The 27,292-nt window shown below is 44.6% G+C and overlaps 1 protein-coding gene across 2 annotated transcripts in view; it reads right to left on the bottom strand.

The window, feature by feature from the left end:
- The window catches only part of pgm2l1 (phosphoglucomutase 2-like 1), a 159,197-nt gene that overhangs the window by 44,003 nt on the left and 87,902 nt on the right, over nt 1-27,292 (bottom strand). For both annotated transcript variants that reach the window (XM_043692556.2, XM_043692558.2), the window contains one exon: nt 17,874-18,063. In XM_043692556.2, coding sequence (XP_043548491.2) covers nt 17,874-18,063 — 190 coding nt within the window. The remainder of the gene's footprint in view (nt 1-17,873; nt 18,064-27,292) is intronic.

Below are 27,292 nucleotides of genomic sequence, written 5' to 3'. Positions count from 1 at the left end.
TATCTTGGATCTGTGACCTCTGGTTACAAACTCTTCCATCGGTAAAAATGTCTTTTAATTTTAATTTCTTAATGACATTCCTTCTTAATCCTCTCTGCTCAAAGGAAAACATTTCAGCTTCTCTAGTCTCATCACTTCACCCTCGGGACTGTCTCCTTAAATCTACAATACTGAATGGAGTTGGGTGGGGTTTTCTTTTGATTCTATGTTTTATTGGGATCAGTCTCTTGATGAACTTTTAAAAATATAAAACATTGATGCTAAGTTATTTTGGAGCAGTGTTTTTAAAGCAGCAAGTCTTTGCTTTTTTCTGGCTCTTTGGCTTGTTAAGATGCAAAGATGGCATTCACTAGAGTGATATGCACTTCATGTGGAAAAGCACAGCTGGTCAGGCAGCATCAGAGAAGCAGGAGAGTCGATGTTTCAAGCAAATGCTCTTTATCAGGACCTCCAGCACCTGCAGTCCTCACTTTCTCCTTCCTGATGTGCACTTCCTGTCAGATATGGGAGATTAGGGAGAATTTTAATGTTGCTTATGATTATGTCTCATGAGGTGTGGGAGGAACCCAGGAGATAGTGAGAAAAGAGATCAGTCTGAGACTGGTGCAGTTGGAAAAGGAGCAAGTGAAACAGTCAGGGTAGGCAAGAACAAAGAAGAGAATGAAGTAGGACTGAAAAATTAAACTGCATTTATTTCAATTCAAGATGCCTAACAGGTCTCTGTGAAAGGTTGGGAACATGGGATTGGGATATCATAGCGATTATAGAGATGTTGCTCAGGATTGGATAGGTCTGGCCAGGGTATGGATGCTATAGGAAGGATAGAAATGGGCGGCGAGAGGAGGGGAGTGATGTTTTTGATTAGGGACAACATTATGGCTGTGCTGAGGGAGGATATTCCTGGGAGTACATCCAGGAAGGTTATTTGGCTGGTACTGAGAAATAAGAATGCAATGATCACATTGTTGGCACTATAGACACTCCCAACCACCCAATAGTCAGCAGGAAACCAAGCAGCAAATTTGTAAGAAGATCTCAGTTATTTGTAAGAGAATAGGGTGGTAATGGTAAAGGAGTTTAACTTTCCAAATACAGAGGAACCTCGATTATCCAAATATCAATTATCCGAAGGAGATCCCGAGGTCCCGATAGAAACATTACATCAAAGAGCTGTTTCAACCATGATCATGTCTTTTGTTTACAGGTACAATAATTAAAAATGAACTTGGCTCACTGAAATGCTGCTGAGAACAGTCCTGGACAGTCCAGGCACCATCTCTAAATGGCTGACCTCCCACCTTCCCTCTGTCCCCCCACACTCTCCCTGGAGATCTACATAGGGGTGTACCATGAACCCCCTTTCCCCAGATAATCTCTCCAATATTGTCCTGTACAGGGCAAAGGTGAAACACCTGTCAGAATGTTGTGGTTAAAAGCTGTGTGTGTGCGCACATGTGCTCTCTCTCTCTTTGGAGACTTACCCATAAAAGCAGCAGCAGTCTGACTGTTGGTGTACAGACTGGCTGCCTGCCGGGGGTGGGGGGGGGGGGGGGGGGGGGGGAGGAGACAGAAGGTAAGGGTGGATGGAGTTGAGGGAAGACGGGATTGGAAGCAGGTGGGGTGGGAGCGGACGGGATTGGGGGTGGGGCTCATGCATGATGTACTGCTGCCTCATCTCCTGAATGGAGAGCAGTCTTCACAGAAAACTCCAAGCCCCAGAGGAAATCAATTAAATGAACAATCAATTATCTGAGCTGAAAATGTGTTGCTGGAAAAGCACAGCATGTCAGGCAGCATCCAAGGAGCAGGAGAATCAACATTTCGGGCATGAGCCCAGCATCTGCAGTCCTCACTTTCTCCTCAATCAATTATCTGAACCAAGTATTGCCCGCTCACCTTGTTCAGACAATCGAGTTTCCTCTGTATAGAGTGGGATTGCTATAGTGTTAAGGCTTTAGATGGAGAGGAATTTGTTCAGTGTCTACAAAGAAAATTTGCTGATTCTGTTTGTGGATGTACCTACTAGAGAAAACGTTGTACTCTTGGGAAATAAGGCAGGGCAGGTGACTGAGTTGTCAGTAGTGGAGCACTCTGGAGCCAGTGACCATAATTCTATTAGTTTCAAAATAGTGATGGAAAAGGATAAACCAGATCTCAAGGTTAAAGTATCAAACCGGAGGAAGGCCAATTTTGACAGTATCAGGCAAGAACTTTCAAAAGTTGATTGGGGCAGATACTCGCAGGTAAAAGGGACAGCTGGAAAGTAGAAGCTTTAAATAAAAGCGATAATGAAGGTCCAAGGGCAGTATGTTCCTGTTACAGTGAAGGGCAAGGCTGGATGACTAGAGAAATTGACAATTTGGTAAAGAAAAAGAAGGAAGCATGTGCCAGGTATAGACAGCAGAGACAAGTGAATGCCTATAAGATTATAAAGTCAGCAGAACTATACTTAAGAGGGAATTCAGGAGGGAAAAAATGGGACATGAGATAGCTTTGGAAAATAGTGTTAAGGAGAATCCAAAGGGATTCTACAAATACATTAAAGGACAAAAAAGTAACTCAGGAAAGAATGGGGCCCCTTAAGATGAGCGTGGCTGCCTGTGTGTGGAACCACAGGAGATGGTAAGACACTATATGAGCATTTTGTATCATTGTTTACTGTGGAGAAAGATATGGAAGTTAAAGAACTTGGGGAAAGAAATAGTGACATCTTGAAAAATGCCCATATTACAGAGGTGGTAGTGGTGGAGGTCTTAAAACGCATAAAGGTTTGTGATTTGGTTAGGGCATCTGATTTGTTGACACAAGACAATAGGTTTTAGGATTGTGAATTTTTATTTTTATATGGAAAAATGCATTTTTCCTCAGTCTTAATGATACTGTATTCGATTAAGCTTTTATTTGATGATTAGATGTGTTTTGCCCCAAGGAATGCAAATGTTTTGTCCAATACATATTGGATAGAATTGGAAGGTTGTGCATACTGGTTGTGTAATTATGAAGGACAGATGTGGTATAGGGCACCATTGGAGAATTTATGATGTTCTAGAACTTTGTGGGAAGCAAGGGATGTGATTACCGAATTCCTTGCTGACATATTTCTATCACTGATAGCCACAGGTGAGGTGCCAGAAGGCTGCAGGTGAGCCAACATGGTGCCACTATTTCAGAAAGGTGCTTAGGAAAAGCCAGGGAACTATAGACTGGTAAGCCTGACATCAGTGGTGGGCAAGTTGTTGGAGGGGATCCTGAGGGACAGGATGTACATGTATTTGAACAAAGAACAAAGAAAATTTACAGGCCAGGAACAGGCCCTTCGGCCCTCCAAGCCTGAGCCGATCCAAATCCACTGTCTAAAACTATCGTCCAATTCCTAGGCATCTGTATCCCTCTGCTCCCCACCTACTTATGTATCTGTCCAGATGCACCTTAAATGAATCTACTGTGCATGCCTCTACCATCCCTGCTGGCAACTTGTTCCAGGCACCTACCACCCTCTGTGCAAAGTATTTGCTGCATATATCCCCCTTAAACTTTTCACCTTTCACCTTGAATGAGTGTCCTCTCGTTATTTAATCTCTCACCCTGGGATAAAGCTTATCTCTATCTACCCTATCTACACCGTTCATAGTTAAAAATCACACAACACCAGGTTATAGTCCCACAGGTTTAATTGGAAGCACACTACACCCTTCATGATTTTGAAGACCTCAATCAGCTCCCCCCTCAATCTCCTTTTTTCTAATGAAAACAATCCTAACCTACTCAACCTCTCTTCATAGCTAGCACCTTCCATACCAGGCAACATTCTCGTAAACCTTCTCTGCCCCCTCTTCAAAGCGTCCACATCCTTTTGGTAAAGTGGCGACCAGAACTGTACACAGTATTCCAAATGCGGCTGAACCAACGTTGTGTACAATTTTAACATGACCTGCCAGCTCGTATACTCGATACCCCGTCCGATGAAGGCAAGCATAGCATGTGCCTTCCTGACCACTCTATCCACCTGTGCAGCCACCTTCAGGGTACAATGGAGCTGCGCTCCCAGATCTCTCTGCCCATCAACTTTTCCCAAGGCTCTTCCGTTTACAGTATAGTTCGCTCTAGAATTAGATTTCCCAAAATGCATCACCTCACATTTGTCTGGATTGAAAGCCATCTGCCACTGCTCCACCTAACTCTCCAGTCTATCTATATCCTCCTGTATTCTTTGACAGTTCCCTATGCTTTCTGCTACTCCACCAATCTTCGTGTCATTTGCAAATTTGATCAGACCAACAATACCCTCTTCCAGATCATTTATGTATATCACAAACAACAGTGGCCCCAGCACTGACCCCTGTGGAACACCACTGGGCACCTTTCTCCATTTCGAGAAACTCCCTTCAACTACTACTCTGTCTCCTGTTGCTCAACCAGTTCTTTATCCATCTAGCTAGAACACCCTGCACACCATGTGACTTCACTTTCTCCATTAGTTTACCATGGGGAACCTTATCAAATGCTTTACTAAAGTCCATGTATATGACATCTACAGCCCTTCCTTCATCTATCAACTTGGTCACTTCCTCAAAAAACTCAATTTGGTAAGGCACGATCTACCCCACACAAAACCATGTTGCCTATCACTGATAAGTCCATTCTCTTCCAAATATAAATAGATTTTATCCCTCGGTACCTTCTCCAGCAACTTCTCCAGCACTGACATCAGGCTCACTGGTCTGTAGTTACCCAGAATATCCCTACTACCCTTCTTGTACAGGGGAACTACATAAGCAACCCTCCAGTCATCCGGCACCTCACCTGAATTTAAGGATACCATAAAGATATCTGTCAGGGCTCCAGCTATTTCCTCTCTCGCCTCCCTCAGTAACCTGGGATAGATCCCATCTGGTTCCAGGGATTTGTCCACCTTAATAACCTCTAGCCTAACTAACACATCTTCCCTACTTATGTCAATGTGATCCAGAGTAAACAAACTTCTATCTCTAATCTCAACATTTATAATCTCCCATTCCCCAGTGAACACTGATACAAAGTAATCATTGAGAATCTCACCCATTTTCTCAGGTTCGACACAACCTTCCTTCCTTATCTTTTAGTGGACCAATCCTCTCTCGGGTTACCCTCTTACTTCTTATATAAGAATAAAAGGCCTTGGGATTCTCTTTAGTTCTGCTCACTAAAGTTATTTCATGACTCCTTTAAGCCTGCTTGATTCTTCGTGTAAGATTGGTCCTATTCTCCCAATATTCTTCCATGGCCCGCTCTGTTCTTAGTTGCCTGGACCTTGTGTACGCTTCCCTTTTCCTCCTGGCTAATCGCATGACTTCTCCCCTCATCCACGGTTCACGAATCTTGCCTTTCCTATCCCTTGTTTTCAAAGGGACATGCCTATCCTGCACATTTCAGACCAACAGCTCTTTTGCATTCATCTGCTCTCTACCTTTGGGAAGGCAAGAACTGATTTGGGATAATCAAATGACTTTGTGAGTGGGATACCGTGTCTCACTAACTTAATTGAGTTTTTTTGAAAAAGTAACAAAGAGGACAGATGAAGGCAGAGTGGTGGACATGATCTATAAGGACTTCAGTAAGGCGTTCAACATGGTTCTTCATGGTAGATTGTTCAGCAAAGTTAGATCATATGGAATACAGGGAGACTTAGCCAGATAGTAGACACAGGGTGGTGGTGGAGGGTTGCTTTTCAAACCAGAGGTCTGTGACCAACAGTGCGCCATAAGCTTCGGCGTTGGGTCCACTGATTTTCGTCATTTATATAAAATGATTTGCATGTGAACATAGTAAGTTTGCATTTGACATCAAAGCTAGTGGTGTAGTGGACAGCCAAGGTTACCTCAAAAGTACAAAGGGACCTTGATCAGATGGACTGAGGAGTGGCAGATGAAGTTTAGTTTAGATAAATGTGAAGTGTTTCATTTTGGTAAGACAGATCAGGGCAGGACTTATACACTTAAATGGTATAATACTCCTGGGGAGTGTTGTTGAACAAAGAGTGAAGGTTCATAATTTCTTGGAAGTGGAGTCACAGGTAGATAGGATAGTGAAGGCGGTATGATTGTCTTTATTGGTCAGTGCATTGAGCATAGGAGTTGGGAGGTCATGTTGTGACTATACAGGACTTGGTTAGGCTTTTGAAATACAATGTTCCATTCTGATCCCTTGGTATAGGAAGGAGGTTGTAAAACTTGAAAGGGTTCAGAAAAGATTTACAACAATGCTGTCAGGGTTGAAGGGTTTGAGCTCTAGGAAGAGGCTGAATACGCTGTGGCTATTTTCCCCGGATCTTCGGAGCCTATGGGGTGACCTTATCAGGGTTTATAAAATCATGAAGGGCAAAGACGGTGAATAGCCAAGGTTTTTTCCCCCCAGAGTAGGGTAGTCCAAAACTAGAAGGCATCGGTTTAGAGTGAGAGGGGAAAGATTTAAAAGGGACCTAAGGAACAACTGTTTCATGTAGGTGGCGGATGAGCTGCCAGAGGAAGTAGTAGATGCTGGTACAATAACAATATTTAAAAGGCATCCGGATGGGTATATGAATAGGAACGGCTTGGATGGATATGGGCCAAATGCTGGCAGATGGGACTAGATTAATTTAGGATATCTGGTCAGCATGGATGAGTTGGAACAAATGGTCCGTTTGCATGCTGTACAGCTCTATGACTCTGACCTCAACATCCTTTTCAAATTGTGGTACTAAGAACTGGACACAATATTCCAGAAGAAACCTAACCAATGATTTAAGAAAGTTTAAGATCACTTCCTTTCTTCATGTTCTATTAGAAATCTATGAAACCCTTTCCTTTCTTTTATTACAAAGAAACAGCCTTACCTACTTCTCCTGCCATCTTCAAAAGTATACAATTCCCACCACACTGCTTTTAATAATGACCTTGTTCCGATACAATGTCAGCTTTGGTTAAGGTCATATTATTTATAAAAAGGACATTCTGTATTTTTTTTCCCAATAACCCCATCTCAAATTGCATATGTTTGGTGCTCCTACAGCTGGTACTGGAGGGTAGCTTCATCTCTCAGAACCCTGGCACAAGGATGGGTGGAAGACAGTTATTGAAAAAAGCTCTGTCAATTTTGCCCCAGAAATTTTAAAATGAGAATGGAATCAGATGTGTTGTCCCACTCTGCAGTCCTGCACTTGAGGCAGCCCTATTTTAAATTTAAAAAACAGTCTAATAAAGAATAAAATAACAACTTTCCACTATTCTCAACTGAAGGTATCAGCCAAGGCTGTCGTGTGATGCACTGATCTGGAGCAGGATGAGTTTATACCGATGCCATGATGTTCCTCAATCATTAATCTTGAATGCAGGGGCAAGAGTAAGGCAGGAGCAGGAGCTGAAGGATTATTTGACAGATGGCAAAAAGAGTTTAGGAAGGACTTTACCAGGATATCCTGGGACTATAAGATGATATGGGGAAACAGTGCCAGTCACATCAGGCAGGCAGATGTGATATGCTTCAAAATGATTAGCATGGTATTTATAGCCAAAGTATACAATCATTATATCATCATGCTGATGTATTGAACCCAAATTTACAACCAAAAAGATGAGAGCTCAAATCATATTACAATAATATATTCAAAAAATAATTTTTAAAAATTGAGCATTGCTGACTAGGTCAACATTTATCGCTCATTCCTCTTTGTCCTTCAGGAAGTGGTCATGTTGATCTGCATTCTTGAACTTCTGCAGTCAATATGGTGATGGTACATCCACAATGTTATTAATGAGGGAATTCCAGAATACTGACCCAGCATCAGCATAGAAATGACGAAATTGTACCAAGTCTGGATAGTGACTGGCTTGAAGATGAACTTCAGAGTCAAGGTTGGAGTGGTGCTGGAAGATCAGAGAAGCAGGAAAATCGACGTTTTTGGGGGAGACACACTGAGGGGATTGAGACACACTGGGAGAGTGTGGGAGACTGTGCATCGCCAAAACTGAGCTCAGGGAGTGTGGCCTAGTCTGCCACGAGCAGTTGTAAGGCAGAGTAGCAGCACGACGCGAGTATAAAACTCACTGAGCTCCGGGAGCATTGCCTCATCTGTGGGAAGCAGTTGGAAGGTGGAGTTAACAGTACAAATCATTGTGAATAAATATGATTTAGTAGTCATTACGGATGGTTACAGGATGGTCACAACTGGGAGTTAAATATCCAGGGGTACCAGACTATTCAGAAGGACAGACAGGAAGGGAGCTGGTGTAGCTCTGATATTCAAGGACGACATTAGGGCGGTAATAAGGGATGACATAGGTTCTATGGAAAATTAGGTTGAATCCATTTGGGTGGAAATTAGAAATTCTAAGAAAAAGTCACTGATTGGCATAGTCCATAGGCTACCAACATCACACTGGGGTGGGCAATAAACAAATAAATAACTAATGCCTGTAAAAATGGTATGGCAATTATCATGTGGGATTTTAATCTACACATTGATTAGTCGAACCATCTCGGTCAGGGTCGCCTTGAGGAGGAGTTAGTTGAGTGTATCCATGATAGCTTTCTTGAACAGTATGTAATGGAACCGACAAGAGAGCAAGCTATCCTAGATCTGGAACTATATAATGAGACAGGAATAATTAGTGACCTCATAGCTAGGGATCCTCTTGGAAGGAGCGGTCACATTATGGTTGCATTATGAAGGTGTAGAGGCGTATTGTACCTTTGAGAGAGAGGAAGCTAGCAAGGACTGACTGAAATCACAAGGGTCCTGAATAAGGCAAAAATGTAACATTTGGTTGAAACAAATAGCTGGAGTTGTGTTGCCATGGAACAAACACAAATTCAAACTCGGCCAGTTTAAATTATGCCCCCGATACCAAATTCCAATCAAATTTGAATTTAGTGTTTCAATGAAATCTAACCAATGAAATTATCTGATGTTTTTAGGTATAAAACCGGACACGTTGGACAATTAGGAGGAGAACTGCCAAGAAAACGAACAAGTACTGACTGCTAGCCAAATAGCTCTCTGAAAGATAACTATTCGTAAGAAATATTGTGCAGCAGCAGAAGAGACGACCCAGGAAAACCTAGAGAAAAATCTGAGGAAAATCTACAAAGGATAACCGACAAAGCTGACTGGTTTTGAAATGTGATTTTTCTTTTGTAAATCTTAATCAGATTTTTTTAAAAATTGGACCAGTATTGTAGAGTGGGCGGTAAGATTGGTTCAAGAGAAAGGAGTTGTAAATAGTGGTTTTAATGTTCTCTGTTGGACCTAAAGAATAAAATTGTTAATTTTTACTTTAAATAATGGTGAAATCTGGAATAGTTCTTTGCCTCTTGAAGTTTAACAGATTAATGGGTGAGGGAAGTTTCTCTGTATTGGGTTTAAATTAGCAGAGGGGTTTATCCTGTATCCTAACAGTGGAATTTAGAATACAAATGGAGAATGTGAAGATAGAATCTAATACTAGGGTCCTGTGCTTAAAGAAGGGACATTACAATAGGATGAGGGAGGACTTGGCTGACGTAGACTGGAAACAAAAATTTTATGGTGGGACAGTTCACGAGCAGTGGAGGACTTTCAAAGCAATTTTTCAAAGTGCTCAGCAAAAGAATATTCCAGTGGAAGGTAAGGACTGTAAGAAAAGGGGTAATCTGCCATGGGTGTCGAAGGAAATAAGGGAGGCTATCAAATTGAAAGAGAAGGCATACAAAGTGGCAAAGATCAACAGGAAACTAGAAAATTGGGAAAGCTTTAGAAGCCAGAAAGAGCTATAAATAAAAAGAACACGAGAAAAAAAAACGAGCACAGACTATAAAGATAGATAGCAAAAGTTTCTAAAAATATATATAACAAAACAAAAAAAAAGTGGCTGAAGTAAATGTTGGTCCTTTAGAAGATGAGAGGGGACATTTAGTCATGGGATATGATGAAATGGCCGAGGCATTGATAGGTATTTTGTGTCGGTCTTCACAGTGGAGGACACTAATAACATGCCAGTAATTGACAAAGAGGGGAAGGTAGCTGAGGACCTGGAAACAATCATTATTACAGAAGAGGTATTGTTGGTAAGCTAATGGAGCTAAGGATAGACAAGTCTCCTGGCCCTGATGGAATGCACCCCGGGGTACTAAAAGAGATGGCGGGAGAAATAGCAAGTGCTCCTATGGTAATTTTACAACATTTCCTGGACTCTGGGGCAGTTCCAGCAGATTGGAAAACAGCAAATGTGACACCGCTGTCTAAAAAAGGGAGGTAGACAAAAATGGGGAATTATAGACCAGTTAGCTTAACTTCTGTAGTGGGGAAGATGCTTGAGTTTATTACCAAGGAAGAAATAGCAAGGCATCGAGATAGAAACTGTCCCGTTGAACAGATGCAGTTTGGATTTATGAAGAGCAGGTCATGCTTAACTAATCTATTGGAATTCAATGAAGACATTACGAGCACGGTTGACAATGGGTACCCAGTAGATGTAGTGTACCTGACTTCCAAAAGGCCTTCAACAAGGTGTCGCACAAGACATTGCTGCATAAGATAAAGATGCATGGCGTTACGGGTAAAGTATTAGTATGGATATAGGATTCATTGACTAACAGGAAGCAAAGAGTGGGGATAAATGAGTGCTATTCTGGTTGGCAATCAGAAATGAGTGGTGTGCTTCAGGGATCAGGGTTGAGACCGCAATTATTCACAATTTATATAGATGATTTGGAGTTGGGGACCATGGGTAGTGTGTCAAAGTATGCAGATGACGACAATGCCATTAAATGTCATGGGATGATGGTTAAAATTCTCTCTTGCTGGAGATTGGTTAGTTATTGCTTGGCACAACGTTTCAGGCCAAACTTAGATGTTGTCCAAATCTCATCATACATGGACAAGGGCTGCTTCAGCATCTGAAAATTGTATCCAATGCTAAAGATTGTTCACTCAATGAAAACACTCACTTCTTATCTTATGAAGGAGGGAATGTAATTGATAAAGCAGCTAAAGATGATTGGGCCTAGGGCATTACCCCAAGGAATATATAGGTCCACTACCACCTGCTCTGGTAGTGTCCCTATCTCTGTGCCAGGAGGCCCAGGTTCATCCCACTTGCTTGAAAGCTGCATAATAATGCCCTGACATTCCATGGCTGGTCTGAAGGATGATTAGAAAATATCTAACCTGAGAAATTCTTGCAGTGATGTTCTGGGCTGATATATTTCACCTCCAGTAACCAGAAGGGGAGGTGTTTCAGTAGTAACGTTATAAGACTGACAATCCAGAGAGCCACGAGTTCAAATTTCATTACAACACCTGGAAGAATTAAAATCCAGTCACCTTCATCCCACCTTTGCTGGCTAGCTCTTGGTGGCATTTGAACCATGACAGCATTGAGGTCAGGTGCCAAATGGCCCTTGGGAGAACCCAAATTGAGCGCACTGAACAGGTTACTACTGAGTAAGTACGGCTTGATAGCACTATTGACAACACCCTCCATCACATTACGACTGAACAGCAGTTGACGTGAATCATTGGCTTGGTTGGATTGGTCCTGCACTTTGTGGACAGGACAGAACTGGATGATTTCCCACATTGTTGGATTGCTGCCAGTGCTGAAATTGGGGCCATTGTTATTGTAGACAGCATAAGGAGGACTCAAGAGAAGACAGCACCAGTCAGAACAGCGAGCAAATGGAGGACTTTAGGTCTAGCCACTACTTGAGGAGAGTCAGAGCTATGTACTGTGGGGAGAAAAGGTGAGATATCATTGGAACTAAAAATGGTAAAAATATTAACTATTGATAATAAGATTTAACTGAGCAACTAGGAGTGAGTATCATTTTTCACTTTTTAAAATGTCATCTTTATGGAAAGTTTATCAGAACTAGTAATGTGGATTATATATTAGTCAGATGCAACTACACAAGTAAAATTTCATTAATAGTTATAAAGGTATATTGGTATCGAGAGTGTATGGCCTCCACAAGGTGGAAATTCCAGAAGGTTTCCCAGCATCTTGGGTAACTATTTCTCAATTGCAGCAGTTGAGCTTCAAGTTTTGGAATTTGAGCAGCATGGGGACCCATGAGGCCTAGAACTATCTGGATAACATGTTTATAGATTGAGTCACCCCACAGCAGAGGATGCAGGAAGTGACGGATTGGGTAACTACCAGGCAGGCAGTGCAGGAGTCCCCAAAGTTCAACCCATTCTCCATGCAGCTTTTAGCCCTGAACATTAATGAGAGTGATAGTTCATCTAGGGAATGCAATCAGATCCCTGTACATGGTCCCTGGTTGGCACAGCTGTGGGGTGAGGTATAAGGGAATCTTGAACAGCAATGTTGATAAGGTGGTTTGAGTACAGATCAAAGTTACTGTGGCCAAAGACATGAATCCAGAATGTCATGTTGTTGCCCTAGTGCCAGAGCCAAGGATATCACTAAATGACTGCAGCACCAAGGGATGGGTGAAACAAGCAATCATAGTCCATAATGGAACTAATGGCTTTTGTGGAAAAAGGGACATGACCCTCCAGTAAGAATTTAGGAAGCCAGGTAGAAAATTAGTAAACAGGACCTTGAAAGTATATATTTCCACTTTACTCCCACTGCCATGCACAAATTAATAAAAAAAGTAGGAAGACAGATGAATATTGGCTGAAAGGTTGGTGCAGGAGGAGGGCTTTAGATTCTTTGGACATTAGAACCAGCTCTTGACCAGATGATTTGCAACTAAATAGAGCTATGACTTATGAACAAGGACCATGGGTCTCTTTGGAAATCCTTAGACAGCACCTTCCAAACCCATGACCACTCCATCTACAAGGACAAGGGCAGCATATACATGAGAACACCACCACCTGCAAGATTTTCCTCCAAGCCACTCAGTCCTGATTTGAGAATAGATCATCATTCCTTCACTGTTGCTGGATTAAAATCCTGGAGTTCAGTCCTCAACAGCATTGTGCATTCTACCTACAGCACATGGACTGCAACAGTTCAAAAAGGTAGCTTCATCATCTTCTCAAGGACAACTAGGGATGGGCAATAAATACTTGTCCAGCCAACACCACCCACATCCCACAAGTGAATTTAAACAACTGTCTCTCACTGCTTAAGAAATATTGTTCCTCCATTCCTCCTACCAAAGTGGATAATCACACACTGATCGACATTATATTCCAATGGTCATGCTTGCTCCCCATTGACGCTTCTTTGCATACTCACAACTCACATGCCCACCACGCTTTGTGCCATTAGCAAACTTGTAAATATTACAACTGGCCTCTGAAGTCACAATCATTCGCAAATTGTGAACAGCCAGGGCATGATTCTTGTGGGATCCACTGGACACAGCCTGCCAACCTGAGAATTCTTACTCTATGCTTTCTGCCTATTAACTAATTCTCAATCCATCCCGCACACTGCTCCCAAAGAAAGTCTGTAGAACAGAGATAGTGTCCTTATCTCTACTCTGGGTTAGACATGCCCCCCACAGACCCCACTGTCACTATCCCCACCCCCCAGAACCCCGAGGGGAACACGACCCCTGCTCATGACTCCACCCCCATTCCCCCCACCATCACACCCACTCCAGTTACAGGTTCCGTCCCCACTCCCAGCTCTACACCCACACCAGATCCCAGTTCCCAGCCCTGCCGGGTTTTCACCATCCCCCCAGACCTCCCACTCACTGAGGACGAACTATCAGTCCTCAGCAAAGGACTCACCTTCATCCCCCTCCGTCCACGCATCAATGAATTTAATACACGCCGTGACATCGAACACTTCTTCCGTCACCTCCGCCTCCGAGCTTACTTTCACAATCAGGACTCCCGCCCACATTCCGAGGACCACTTCGCCCACCTCCAACACACTGCATCCACCTGGACACCCCACGCTGGCCTATTACCTGCCCTCGACCTCTTCATTTCCAACTGCCGCCGGGACATTCACCGCCTCAACCTGTCTACCTCCCTCCCCCACTCCAACCTCTCACCCTCACAACACGCAGCCCTCCAATCCCTCTGCTCCAATCCCAACCTCACCATCAAGCCAGCGGATAAAGGGGTCGCAGTGGTAGTCTGGCGCACTGACCTCTACACCGCTGAAGCCAAACGTCAACTCGAGGACACCTCTTCCTACTGCCCCCTCGACCATGACCCCACCCCCCCATCACCAAACCATCATCTCCCAGACCATACAGAACCTCATCACCTCAGGAGATCTCCCACCCACAGCTTCCAACCTCATAGTCCGGGAACCCCGCACTGCCCGGTTCTACCTCCTTTCCAAGATCCACAAGCCTGACCACCCTGGCTGACCCATTGTCTCAGCATGCTCCTGCCCCACTGAACTCATCTCTACCTACCTCGACACTGTCCTATCCCCCCTAGTCCAGGAACTCCCCACATACGTTAGAGACACCACCCACGCCCTCCACCTCCTCCAAGACTTCCGTTTCCCCGGCCCCTAACGCCTCATCTTCACCATGGATATCCAATCCCTCTACACCTTCATTCGCCATGACCAGGGCCTCCAAGCCCTCCATTTTTTTCTCTCCAGACGTTCCCAACAGTACCCTTCCACCGACACTCTCATTCGTTTGGCCGAACTGGCCCTCACCCTTAACAATTTCTCCTTTGAATCCTCCCACTTCCTCCAGACCAAAGGGGTAGCCATGGGCACACGTATGGGCCCCAGCTATGCCTGTCTCTTTGTTGGCTACGTATAACAGTTGATCTTCCGTAATTACACCGGCACCACACCCCACCTCTTCCTCCGTTACATTGATGACTGCATTGGAGCTACCTCGTGCTCCCGCGAGGAGGTTGAGCAATTCATCAACTTCACCAACACATTCCACCCTGACCTTAAATTTACCTGGACCATCTCTGACACCTTCCTCCCCTTCCTGGACCTCTCCATCTCCATCTCCATCAGTGACAACCGACTTGACACTGACATTTTTTACAAACCCACCGACTCCCACAGCTACCTGGATTACACCTCTTCCCACCCGACCTCTTGCAAAAATGCCATCCCGTATTCCCAATTCCTCCGCCTCAGCCGGATCTGCTCCCAGGAGGACTAGTTCCACCACAGAACACATCAGATGGCTTCCTTCTTTAGAGACCGCAATTTCCCTTCCCACATGGTTAAAGATGCCCTCCAACGCTTCTCGTCTACATCCCGCACCTCCGTCCTCAGACCCCACCCCTCCAACTGTAACAAGGACAAAACGCCCCTGGTGCTCACCTTCCACCCTACCAACCTTCGCATAAACCAAATCATCCGCCGACATTTCCGCCACCTCCAAACAGACCCCACCACCAGGGATATATTTCCCTCCCCACCCCTTTCCGCCTTCCGCAAAAACCGTTCCCTCCGTGACTACCTGGTCAGGTCTACGCCCCCCTACAACCAACCCTCCCATCCTGGCACTTTCCCCTGCCACCGCAGGAACTGTAAAACCTGCGCCCACACCTCCTCCCTCACCTCTATCCAAGGCCCTAAAGGAGCCTTCCACATCCAAAGTTTTACTTGCACATCCACTAATATCATTTATTGTATCCGTTGCTCCCGACGCGGTCTCCTCTACATTGGGGAGACTGGGCGCCTCCTAGCAGAGCGCTTTAGGGAACATCTCCGGGACACCTGCATCAATCAACCACACCGCCCCGTGGCCCAACATTTCAACTCCCCCTCCCACTCTGCCGAGGACATGGAGGTCCTGGGCCTCCTTCACCGCCGCTCCCTCACCACCAGACGCCTGGAGGAAGAACGCCTCATCTTCCGCCTCGGAACACTTCAACCCCAGGGCATCAATGTGGACTTCAACAGCTTCCTCATTTCCCCTTCCCCCACCTCACCCTCGTTCTCAACTTCCAGCTCAGCCTGTCCCCATGACTTGTCCGGACTTGTCCTACCTGCCTATCTCCTTTTCCACCTATCCACTCCACTCTCTCCTCCCTGACCTATCACCTTCATCCCCCTCCCCCACTAACCCATTGTACTCTATGCTACTCTCTCCCCATCCCCACCCTCCTCTAGCTTATCTCTCCACGCTTCAGGCTCACTGCCTTTATTCCTGATGAAGGGCTTTTGTCTGAAACATCGATTTCGAAGCTCCTTGGATGCTGCCTGAACTGCTGTGCTCTTCCTGCACCACTAATCTAGAAGGTCCAAGTTCAAGTCCTACCTGCCTTTCAACATGTCCAAGAGGAGAAAGTGAGGACTGCAGATGCTGGAGATCAGAGCTGAAAATGTGTTGCTGGAAAAGCGCAGGTGGTCAGGCAGCATCCAAGGAGCAGGAGAACCGACGTTTCGGGCATTAGCCCTTCTTTCAGCCTTTTGAAATCTAAATACACCACATCCACTTACATCCCGACATCAATTCTGTTAGTGACATCTTCAAAAAAACTGATGTCAAATTTGATGTCCCCTCAAATCAATGTTGACTTTGGCTAATCAGACAATCGTACTCCAAATATTCATGACTCACATCTTTTATAGCAGGTTCTAATCACTTCTCTACTATTGATGCCAATCTAAGAGGTCTACAGTTCCTCAATTTCAATCTCCATCCTTTAATAAGCAGTAGGGTGAGATTTGCAAACTTCCAATCTGCAGACACTGTTGCAGAATCAATAGAATTCTGAAAAATGATCACCAGAGTGTCCACTCTCAGTAGTGACCTCTTATATCACTTGAATGAAGGTCATCAGGTCCTAGAAATTTGTCAATTTTCAGTGCCAATCATTTCCCCAGAACTACTTATATGCTTTAATTAATACTAAATTTCTTTCAGATCAACATTCTCATTTTATTGATTGATTTTCAGTTTTGTCTCATTTTAAATCCAACCACCAGAGTGCAACTGGGAGTCCAATTTAAATTTAACAGTTGCCATGTGAATTGCCAAGAGTTTGAAAAACGTCAGCTGCAAGAATACACTGGGGCTGGTCTGCTCAATAAAAAGGTGGCTGAGTTTTACACTGCTTCTTGTGCTTCAGGAGAAGCAAGACTTGCTGGCCCTGGAATTGCTCAATATCATTCACTACGATTCCTGGTTACAGTATCTTTTGCCTGGCAGCATGTCAACTTAGCCAGCTGACTGACAGGAAACAGATACAAAAAGTATAAATAAGGCCGTGCCATTACGTTAGAGAGACAGAGAGGGCAGGACAGAGAGAAAGGGTAATAGAGACACACACACACAGAAGAAAGATGGGCCTTTTGCAACAAAGCTATTCTATACTTTTACTGGTGTCACTATTACTGCAGCTTTTCTGTCTTTTAGATTTTAGATTAGATTAGATTAGATTACAGTGTGGAAACAAGTCCACACCGACCCGCCGAAGCGAAACCCACCCATACCCCTACATTTACCCCTTACCTAACGCTACGGGCAATTTAGCATAGCCAATTCACCTGACCTGCACATCTTTGGAATGTGGGAGGAAACCGGAGCACCCGGAGGAAACCCACGCAGACACGGGGAGAACGTGCAAACTCCACACAGTCAGTCGCCTGAGGCGGGAATTGAACCCGGGTCTCTGGCGCTGTGAGGCAGCAGTGCTAACCACTGTGCCACCGTGTCGCCCACTGAACAACAGTGTTGTAATTTCCCATGCCGATATCTGGAAGGGAGGGGAATAGGTTTTGACTTTATATAATAATGATAAATGACTGACAATGAGCCTGCCCTTCAGTTGATACCTCTCTGATTGTTATACCCATTGAGGTCAATCAGGAGCAAGAGAAATGTAATGCAACCTGCCAATTCAATACCACTTATTATATTGCTGAAAGTGAACAACTATACTTAGGCACACAAAAGTTAAGGGAAACATTTGACTTGCATAAACATAATGAAAAATTTATTACCAACACACATTCTCCCTCCTCTGGATTGGGGCATTTGACAGTTGAAAACTCCGGATCTGGATCCTTCTGTTCTGGAACTGGAATGGGTGGAGCAAAACCAAATGCCTTGAAAGCGGATTTCACATACTCGTGCCCAACACCATGAAAGGACGTGTGCACAAACTTGAGCGGTGTCTTTCTGTTAAGTTCTCTAAACAGTAGGAAACAAGCACCTCAGTGTCCAACATCATAATGGGGAGGGTTAACACAGCACTCACGTTAGGGAAGGAAACAAGCTAAAAATTGTTAGAGACAAATACACAATTCAATCGAATGGAAATTCAATGTTAAAGCAGCAAATTAAAACAACCCAGCTTTTCTTTCATTTAAAAATGTAGGATGGGACACCAGCAGCTATCCATCTCTCCCCCATGGTTTAAGTAAATAAAGGATATTCACTGATTGAGATTGTTGATTTGTGGCGGTGAGGTAGAAGATAAAGTAGGAGAAAAATACATGAGTGGAGAAATGATCCGAATTCACTTTAACTAAACAAAACTGATGTATGTTGATTATATAATTAACAACAAAAAAGTCCAGATGGCTTTTTACAACAATAGGTATGAAGTCACCATTTGGCTAAGTAATAGACTTGTTATTCCAGATTACAATGAAAATCATATTTCACCATCTACCAGGGTGAGATTTAAACTGGTATCTCCTGAACCTTAGTTTAGGTTCTGGATTATTAGTCTGATCACATTATCACTATGCTGCTGCCTCCCTCTTGTAACAGGTGTTGTGGCACTGTGGTATCATCCCTACCTGTGGGTAAAAGATCCAGATTAAAGTCCCACCTGCCACTTGAAGCATAAGTGGAACCCCCCCAGCTCCTGAATGATATGGGCATTAGCAAGAATGTTGAGAAATCGTGCAAGCTAGCCAGTGAAGAGCTCCTGGACATTAACAGCTAGAAGTCTCATTTTTCAGCCAAGTGTTGAACAGAGAGACAAAATTCTCACTTGAGTAGTGAGGAGTTACATTAGCATCCTCAATACTATGTCATTGTTGATATGCAGATTCCCAGTCTCCCACCTACTGGACAGAAACTAGGCAGCAACAATTCCCAACATGAAAGTCACAGTGATAACTTGGTAACTCCAACTCATCACGAGTTCCTCCAGATTTCTATCAGTCATCAGTATCTCAGGGCATAATCCACGCACAGCAATCACACACAGCTGTCAGCAAAATTCTTGGACACAACATGTTCGGAAAGGTAGAAAAGGACATAAAGGGGGAAGGTGTGCGGTATTGAGGAAAAAGTGATGCTATGCTGAAGAAAGAGGATGTCCCAGAGGGGTCATGAAACAATTTGGCTAGAGCTAAGGATTTAATTTTTAAAAAGTGAATTACATTGCATGATGTCGTCCATTGGCTCATGGAAAAGATGCAGAGAAACATACCTGCAAGGGAATTACATAGAGGGGCTGAACAGTTATAATAGGAAAGTTTAATTATCAGAATATAGTCTGGGATAATAGTAATGCAAGGAGTAGAGAGGGGCAAGAGGTGTGTGTAGTAAATTTCCAGTCCAATGGAAAAGGAAGGACTGATTGAACAAGGTCTTGGGAATTCGGAGGACCAAGTAGATCAAATGTCAGTGGGAGAACATTTCCAGGAGTCATTAATCTTGGGTTAGGGCCACTACAGAAAAGGAAAATGAACAACCAGCAGCAAGATTAATTCAACACACATATCCAGCACTGGGGCCACAATCATTTATAAAATATATTAATGACTTGCACGAGAGAAGTAAATGCACTATCGTAAAATTTGTGGATGACACAAAAATAGATGGGAAGGCAAGTATTGAAAACAATATAAAAAGAGTCTACAGAGGGATACAGTCAGACTAACCGAGTTGGCTAAAATTTGGTGGCTTGAATATAATCTGGGAAAATGGGAGGCTAAGTATTGTGGCAGGAAAAAAGACAAACTGATAATTATTTAGAAGGGGAAAGACTGCAAAAGCTGTAGCACAGAGGGATTTGAAGGTCCATGAATCACAAAAGCTAGTATCCATGTCCAGCAGGCAACAGAAAAGGCAAATGAAATGTTCATCTTTAGTTAAAAGCAAATTAAGTATAAAAATAGGGAAATTGAGTCAGAGAGATGTACAGCTTTGGCTTTGATCTCTATGTCATCATTGCCAACAGGAGTAATGCCAGAAGACTGGAGGATAGCAAATGTTGCTGTGGTTCTGTTCGCCGAGCTGGAAGTTTTTGTTGCAAACGTTTCGTCCCCTGTCTAGGTGACATCCTCAGTGCTTAGGAGCTTCCTGTGAAGCACTTCTGTGGTGTTTCCTCCGGCATTTATAGTGGCCTGTCCCTGCCGCTTCCGGTTGTCAGTTTCAGCTGTCCGCTGTAGTGGCCGGTATATTGGGTCCAGGTCGATGTGTTTGTTGATGGAGTTTGTGGATGAGTGCCATGCTTCTAGGAATTCCCTGGCTGTTCTTTGTTTGGCTTGCCCTATAATGGTAGTGTTGTCCCAGTCAAATTCATGTTGCTTGTCGTCTGCGTGTGTGGCGACTAGGGATAGCTGGTCGTGTCGTTTCGTGGCAGAAACTACAGCAGAACTACAGCAGAAACTGAAACACCTGATCAGCGGATCCAGACACTCTATACAATCAACACAGGAATTCTTGGACATCATCAGAAATATACACATAGACAAGGAAGAAACCATGGTCTCATTCGACGTAACGGCACTGTTCACCTCTATTGACAAAGCCCTAGCCAGAGAAACAATAGCCAACCTGCTGAACAGACATAACAGACAACAGGACGTTGAACCCATCAACAAAGACGGCATACTTAAACTACTGGACTTGTGCCTCACAACACACTTCACATTCAACAACCAGATATACGAACAAATCAATGGAACACCCATGGGCTCACCGATCTCGGGACTCATAGCAGAAGCAGTAATGCAAAGGTTAGAACAAACAGTCTTACCACAAATTCAACCCAAACTCTGGGTCAGATATGTTGATGACACCTTTGTAATCATTAAAAACACGGAAATAGAGAAAACACACCGGATCATCAACTCCACACTCACAGGAATCCGATTCACGAGAGAGGAAGAAAAGGAAACCAACTCCCATTCCTAGACGTGAGGGTACAGAGAACACCAAACGAAGAATTCACCACAAAGGTACACAGGAAAGCCACACACACAGACCAAGTCCTGAACTATGAAAGCAACCACCCCAATACACACAAACGAAGTTGCATCAAGACACTATTCAAAAGGGCCACTACACACTGCAGCACACCAGAACTGCAAAAAGAGGAAGAGGTATTCGCCAAAAACGGATATCCTCGCAATTTCATCAACAGATGCCTAAGGGAAAGACAACGGAACGAGGACATGCCACAACCCAAAGGACTAGCCACACTACCATACATCAAGAACATCTCTGAAATGACAGCCAGACTACTGCGACCACTAAGACTTATAACAGCACACAAACCAACAGCCACACTCAGACAACTCACCAGAATGAAGGACTCAATACCCAACATGAGCAAAACTAATGTAGTGTACAAAATCCCATGCAAGGACTGCACAAAACACTACATAGGACAAACAGGAAGACAGCTAACGATCCGCATCCACGAACACCAACTAGCCACGAAACGACACGACCAGCTATCCCTAGTCGCCACACACGCAGACGACAAGCAACATGAATTTGACTGGGACAACACTACCATTATAGGGCAAGCCAAACAGAGAACAGCCAGGGAATTCCTAGAAGCATGGCACTCATCCACAAACTCCATCAACAAACACATCGACCTGGACCCAATATACCGGCCACTACAGCGGACAGCTGAAACTGACAACCGGAAGCGGCAGGGACAGGCCACTATAAATGCCGGAGGAAACACCACAGAAGCGCTTCACAGGAGGCTCCCAAGCACGGAGGATGTCACCTAGACAGGGGACGAAACGTTTGCAACAAAAACTTCCAGCTCGGCGAACAGAACCACAGCAACGAGCACCCGAGCTACAAATCTTCTCACAAACTTTGAATAGCAAATGTTGTTCCCTTTTTTAAGAAGGGGAGTCTGGACAATGCTGGTAATTATAGGCCAGTGAGCCTTACTTTGGCTGTGGGTAAGGTGTAGGAAAAGGTTTTAAGAGATAGGATTTATAACTATCTGGAAAGGTTATAATCATCTGCCTGGAAAGGAATAATTTGATTAGGGATAATCAACACGGTTTGGTGAAGTGTAGGCTGCGCCACACTAACCTTACTGAGTTCTTCGGGAAGGTGACAAAACAGGTGGATGAAGGTAAAGCAGTTTTTGTGGTGTATATGGACTTCAGTAAGGCGTTTGATAAGGTTCCACATGGTAGGCTATTGCACAAAATACGGAGTTTCGGGATTGAAGGTGATTTAGATCAGAAATTGGCTAGCTGAAAGAAGTAATAGGGTGGTGGTTGATGGGAAATGTTCATCCTGGAGCTCAGTTACCAGCAGTGCACTGCAAGGATCTGTTTTGGGCCCACTGCTGTTTGTCATTTTTATAAACTGGCTGAAAGGTAGAAGACAGAGAGCGGTGGTGGAGGAGGGTTGTTTACAGACTGGAGGCCTGTCACCAGTGAAGTGCCACAAGGATCAGTGCTGAGTCCACTACCTTTCATCATTTATAGAAATGATTTGGATGCGAGCATAAGAGGTATAGTTAGTAAGTTTACAGATGACACCAACATTGGAGCGTAGTGGATAGCGAAGAAGATTACATCAGATTACAATGGGGTCTTGACCAAATGGGCCAATGGGATAAGTGGTAGATGGAGTTTAATTCAGATAAAGGCGAGGTTCTGTGTTTTGGGAAAGCAAACCTTAGCAGGACTCATACACATAATGGTAAGGTCCTCAGGAGTGTTGCTGAACAAAGAGACCTTGGAGTGCAGGTTCATAGCTCGTTGAAAGTGGAGTTGCAGGTAGATAGGACAGTGAAGGTGTTTGGTATGCTTTCCTTTATTGTCAGAGTTTTGAGTACAGGAGTTGGGAGGTCATGTTATGGCTGTACAGGACATTGGTTGGAATACTGTGAGCAATTCTGGTCTCCTTCCTATCAGGAAGATGTTGTGAAATTTGAAAGGATTCCGAAAAGATGCTGCCAGAGTTGGAGGATTTGATCTATATGGAGAGGCTGAACAGGCTGGGGTTGTTTTCCCTGGAGTGTCAGAGGCTGAGGAGTGATCTTATTGAGGTTTACAAAATTATGATTGGGCATGGATAGGGTTAATAGACAAAGTCTTTTTCCTGGGGTCGGGGAGTCCAGAACTAGAGGACGTAGGTTTAGGGTGAGAGGGAAAGATATAAAAGAGACCTAAGGGGCAACCTTTTCATGCAGAGGGTGGTGCGTGCATGGAATGAGCTGCCAGAGGAAGTAGTAAAGGCTGGTACAATTGCAACATTTAAAAGGCATTTGGATGAGTGTACGAATACGAAAGGTTATGTAGGTTATGGAGTTCAATGTAGGTAATTGTGAGGTGATTCACTTTGGTAAGAGTAACAAAAAGACGGGGTACTGGGCTCATGGTCGGATACTTGGTAGTGTGGATGAGCAGAGGGATCTTGGTGTCCATGTACACAGATCTCGGAAAGTTGCCACCCAGGTAAATAGTGCGGTGAAGAAGGCATATGGCATACTGGTTTTATTGGTAGAGGAATTGAGTTCCGGAGCCCTGAGGTCATGTTGCAGTTGTATAAGACTCCGGTGCGGCCGCATCTGGAGTATTGTGTGCAGTTTTGGTCGCCATACTATAGGAAGGATGTGGAGGCACTGGAACGGGTGCAGAGGAGGTTTACCAGGATGTTGCCTGGTATGGTAGGAAGATCGTATGAGGAAAGGCTGAGGCACTTGGGGCTGTTTTCATTGGAGAAAAGAAGATTTAGGGGTGACTTGATAGAGGTGTACAAGATGATTAGGGGTTTAGATAGGGTTGACCGTGAGAACCTTTTTTCCACGTATGGAGTCAGCTATTACGAGGGGGCATAGCTTTAAATTAAGGGGTGGTAGGTATAGGACAGATGTTAGGGGTAGATTCTTTACTCAGCAAGTCGTGAGTTCATGGAATGCCCTGCCAGTAGCAGTGGTGGACTCTCCCTCTTTATGGGCATTTAAACGGGCATTGGATAGGCATATGGAGGATAGTGGGCTAGTGCAGGTTAGGTGGGCTTGGATCGGCGCAACATCGAGGGCCAAAGGGCCTGAACTGCGCTGTATTTTTCTATGTTCTATGTTTGGAGGGACCGTGTCTTCAGAATCCTTAAGGGGGAGGGTGTGCAGCCAGAGGTCGTGGTGCACGTTGGCACGAATGACATAGGTAGGAAGAGGGGTGGGGAGGTCATTCAGAAGCTCAGGGAATGAGGCTGGAAGCTAAAAGCTAGGACGGACAGAGTCGCCATCTCTGGGTTGTTGCCGGTGCCACATGACAGTGAGGCAAGGAATAGGGAGAGAGTGCAGTTGAACACGTGGCGACAAGGATGGTGAAGGAGGGAGGGCTTCAGGTATTTGGACAATTGGACTGCATTCTGGGGAAGGTGGGACCTGTACAAGCAGGACGGGTTGCACCTGAACCAGAAGGGCACCAATATCCTGGGAGGTAGGTTTGCTAGCACTCTTTGGGGGGGGGGGGGTTTAAACTAATTTGGCAGGGGGATGGGATCCGGACTTGTAGTCCAGCAAGTAGGCTAGCTGTTTGTCAGGATGTCCAAGAATGTAGGGAGGCTGTGGAGAAGGTAGCACTGACAGGGAATACTTGCGGACACAGAGATGGGTTCAAGTGTGTTTACTTCAACGCAAGGAGTATCAGAAATAAGGTGGGCAAACTTAAGGCGTGGATCGGTACCTGGGACTACGATGTTGTGGCCATCACGGAAACGTGGATAGAAGAGGGACAGGAATGGTTGTTGGAGGTTCCTGGTTACAGATGTTTCAGTAAGATTAGGGAGGGTGGTAAAAAAGAAGAGGGGGGTGGCGTTGCTAATTAGAAATGGTATAACAGCTGCAGAAAGGCAGTTCGAGGGGGATCTGCCCTTAGAGGTAGTATGGGCTGAAGTCAGAAATAGGGAAGGAGCAGTCACCTTGTTGGGCGTTTACTATAGGCCCCCCAATAGCAGCAGAGATGTGGAGAAACAGATTGGGAAACAGATTTTGGAAAGGTGCAGAAGCCACAGGGTAGTAGTCATGGGCGATTTCAACTTCCCAAATATTGATTGGAAGCTCTTTAGATCAAGTAGATTGGATGGGGCGGTGTTTGCGCAGTGTGTCCAGGAAGCTTTTCTAACTCAGTATGTAGATTGTCCGACCAGAGGGGAGGCCATATTGGATTTGGTACTTGGTAACGAACCGGGACAAGTGATGGGCTTGTTAGTGGGTGAACATCTTGGTGATGGTGACCACAATTCTGTGACTTTCACCTTGGTTATGGAGAGAGATAGGTGCGTGCAACAGGGTAGGTTTTACAATTGGGGGAAGGGTAAATACGATGCTGTAAGACTGGATCAGAGGAGCATAAGTTGGGAGCATAGGCTGTCAGGGAAGGATGTCGTGGAAATGTGGAACTTTTTCAAGGAACAGATACGACATGTCCTTGATATGTATGTACCTGTCAGGCAGGAAAGAGATGGTCGTGTGAGGGAACCTTGGTTGACGAGGGACATTGAATGTCTTGTAAAGAGGAAGAAGGAGGCTTACATAAGGTTGAGGAAACAGGGTTCAGACAGAGCGTTGGAGGGATACAGGATAGCCAGAAGGGACCTGAAGAAAGGGATTAGGAAAGCTAAGAGAGGGCATGAAAAATCTTTGGCGGATAGGATCAAGGATAACCCCAAGGCCTTTTATGCGTATGTGAGAAACATGAGAATGACGAGAACGAGGGTAGGTCCGATCAAGGACAGTAGTGGGAGACTGTGTATTGAGTCGGAAGAGATAGGAGCGGTCTTGAATGAGTACTTTTCTTCAGTATTTACAAATGAGAGGGACCATATTGTTGAAGAGGAGAGTATGAAACCAACTGGTAAGCTAGAAGAGATACTTGTTAGGAAGGAAGATGTGTTGGGCATTTTGAAAAACTTGAGGATAGACAAGTCCCCCGGGCCTGACGGGATATATCCTAGGATTATGTGGGAAGCAAGAGAGGAAATTGCAGAACCGTTGGCAATGATCTTTTCGTCTTCACTGTCAACGGGGGTGGTACCAGGGGACTGGAGAGTGGCGAATGTTGTGCCCCTGTTCAAAAAAGGGAATAGAGATAACCCCGGGAATTACAGTCCAGTTAGTCTTACTTCGGTGGTAGGCAAAGTAATGGAAAGGGTACTGAGGGATAGGATTTATGAGCATCTGGAAAGGCACTGCTTGATTAGGGACAGCCAGCACGGATTTGTGAGGGGTAGGTCTTGCCTTACAAGTCTTATTGAATTCTTTGAGGAGGTGACCAAGCATGTGGATGAGGGTAGAGCAGTGGATGTAGGGTACATGGATTTTAGTAAGGCATTTGATAAGGTTCCCCATGGTAGGCTCATGCGGAAAGTCAGGAGGCATGGGAAGAGAGGGAAATTTGGCCAGTTGGATAGAAAACTGGCTAACCGGTCGAAGTCAGAGAGTGGTGGTAGATGGTAAATATTCAGCCTGGAGCCCAGTTACAAGTGGAATCCCGCAGGGATCAGTTCTGGGTCCTCTGCTGTTTGTAATTTTTATTAATGACTTCGAAGAAGGAGTCGAAGGGTGGGTCAGTAAATTTGCAGATGATACGAAGATTGGTGGAGTTGTGAATAGTGAGGAGGGCTGTTGTCGGCTGCAAAGAGACTTAGATATGATGCAGAGCTGGACTGAGGAGTGGCAGATGGAGTTCAACCCTGTCAAGTGTGAGGTTGTCCATTTTGGAAGGACAAATAAGAATGCGGAATACAGGGTTAACGGTAGGGTTCTTAGTAAGGTGGAGGTGCAGAGGGATCTTGGGGTCTATGTTCATAGATCTTTGAAAGTTGCCACTCAGGTGGATAGAGCTTGTAAGAAGGCCTATGGTGTATTAGCGTTCATTAGCAGAGGGATTGAATTCAAGAGTCGTGAAGTGATGTTGCAGCTGTACAGGACCTTGGTTAGGCCACATTTGGAGTACTGTGTGCAATTCTGGTCGCTTCACTTTAGGAAAGATGTGGAAGCTTTGGAGAGGGTGCAGAGAAAATTTACCAGGATGTTGCCTGGAATGGAGAATAGGTCGTACGAGGATAGGTTGAGAGTGCTAGGCCTTTTCTCATTGGAACGGCGAAGGATGAGGGGTGACTTGATAGAGGTTTATAAGATGATCAGGGGAATAGATAGAGTAGACAGTCAGAGACTTTTTCC

This window comes from Chiloscyllium plagiosum, unplaced genomic scaffold, assembly GCF_037043375.1.
Source record: "Chiloscyllium plagiosum isolate Xiang-an unplaced genomic scaffold, Cpla_swu_hap1 HiC_scaffold_6, whole genome shotgun sequence".
NCBI lineage: Eukaryota > Metazoa > Chordata > Chondrichthyes > Orectolobiformes > Hemiscylliidae > Chiloscyllium > Chiloscyllium plagiosum.
Note: the sequence above shows the minus strand (reverse complement) of the source record. Positions and strands in the feature narration are given on the sequence as shown.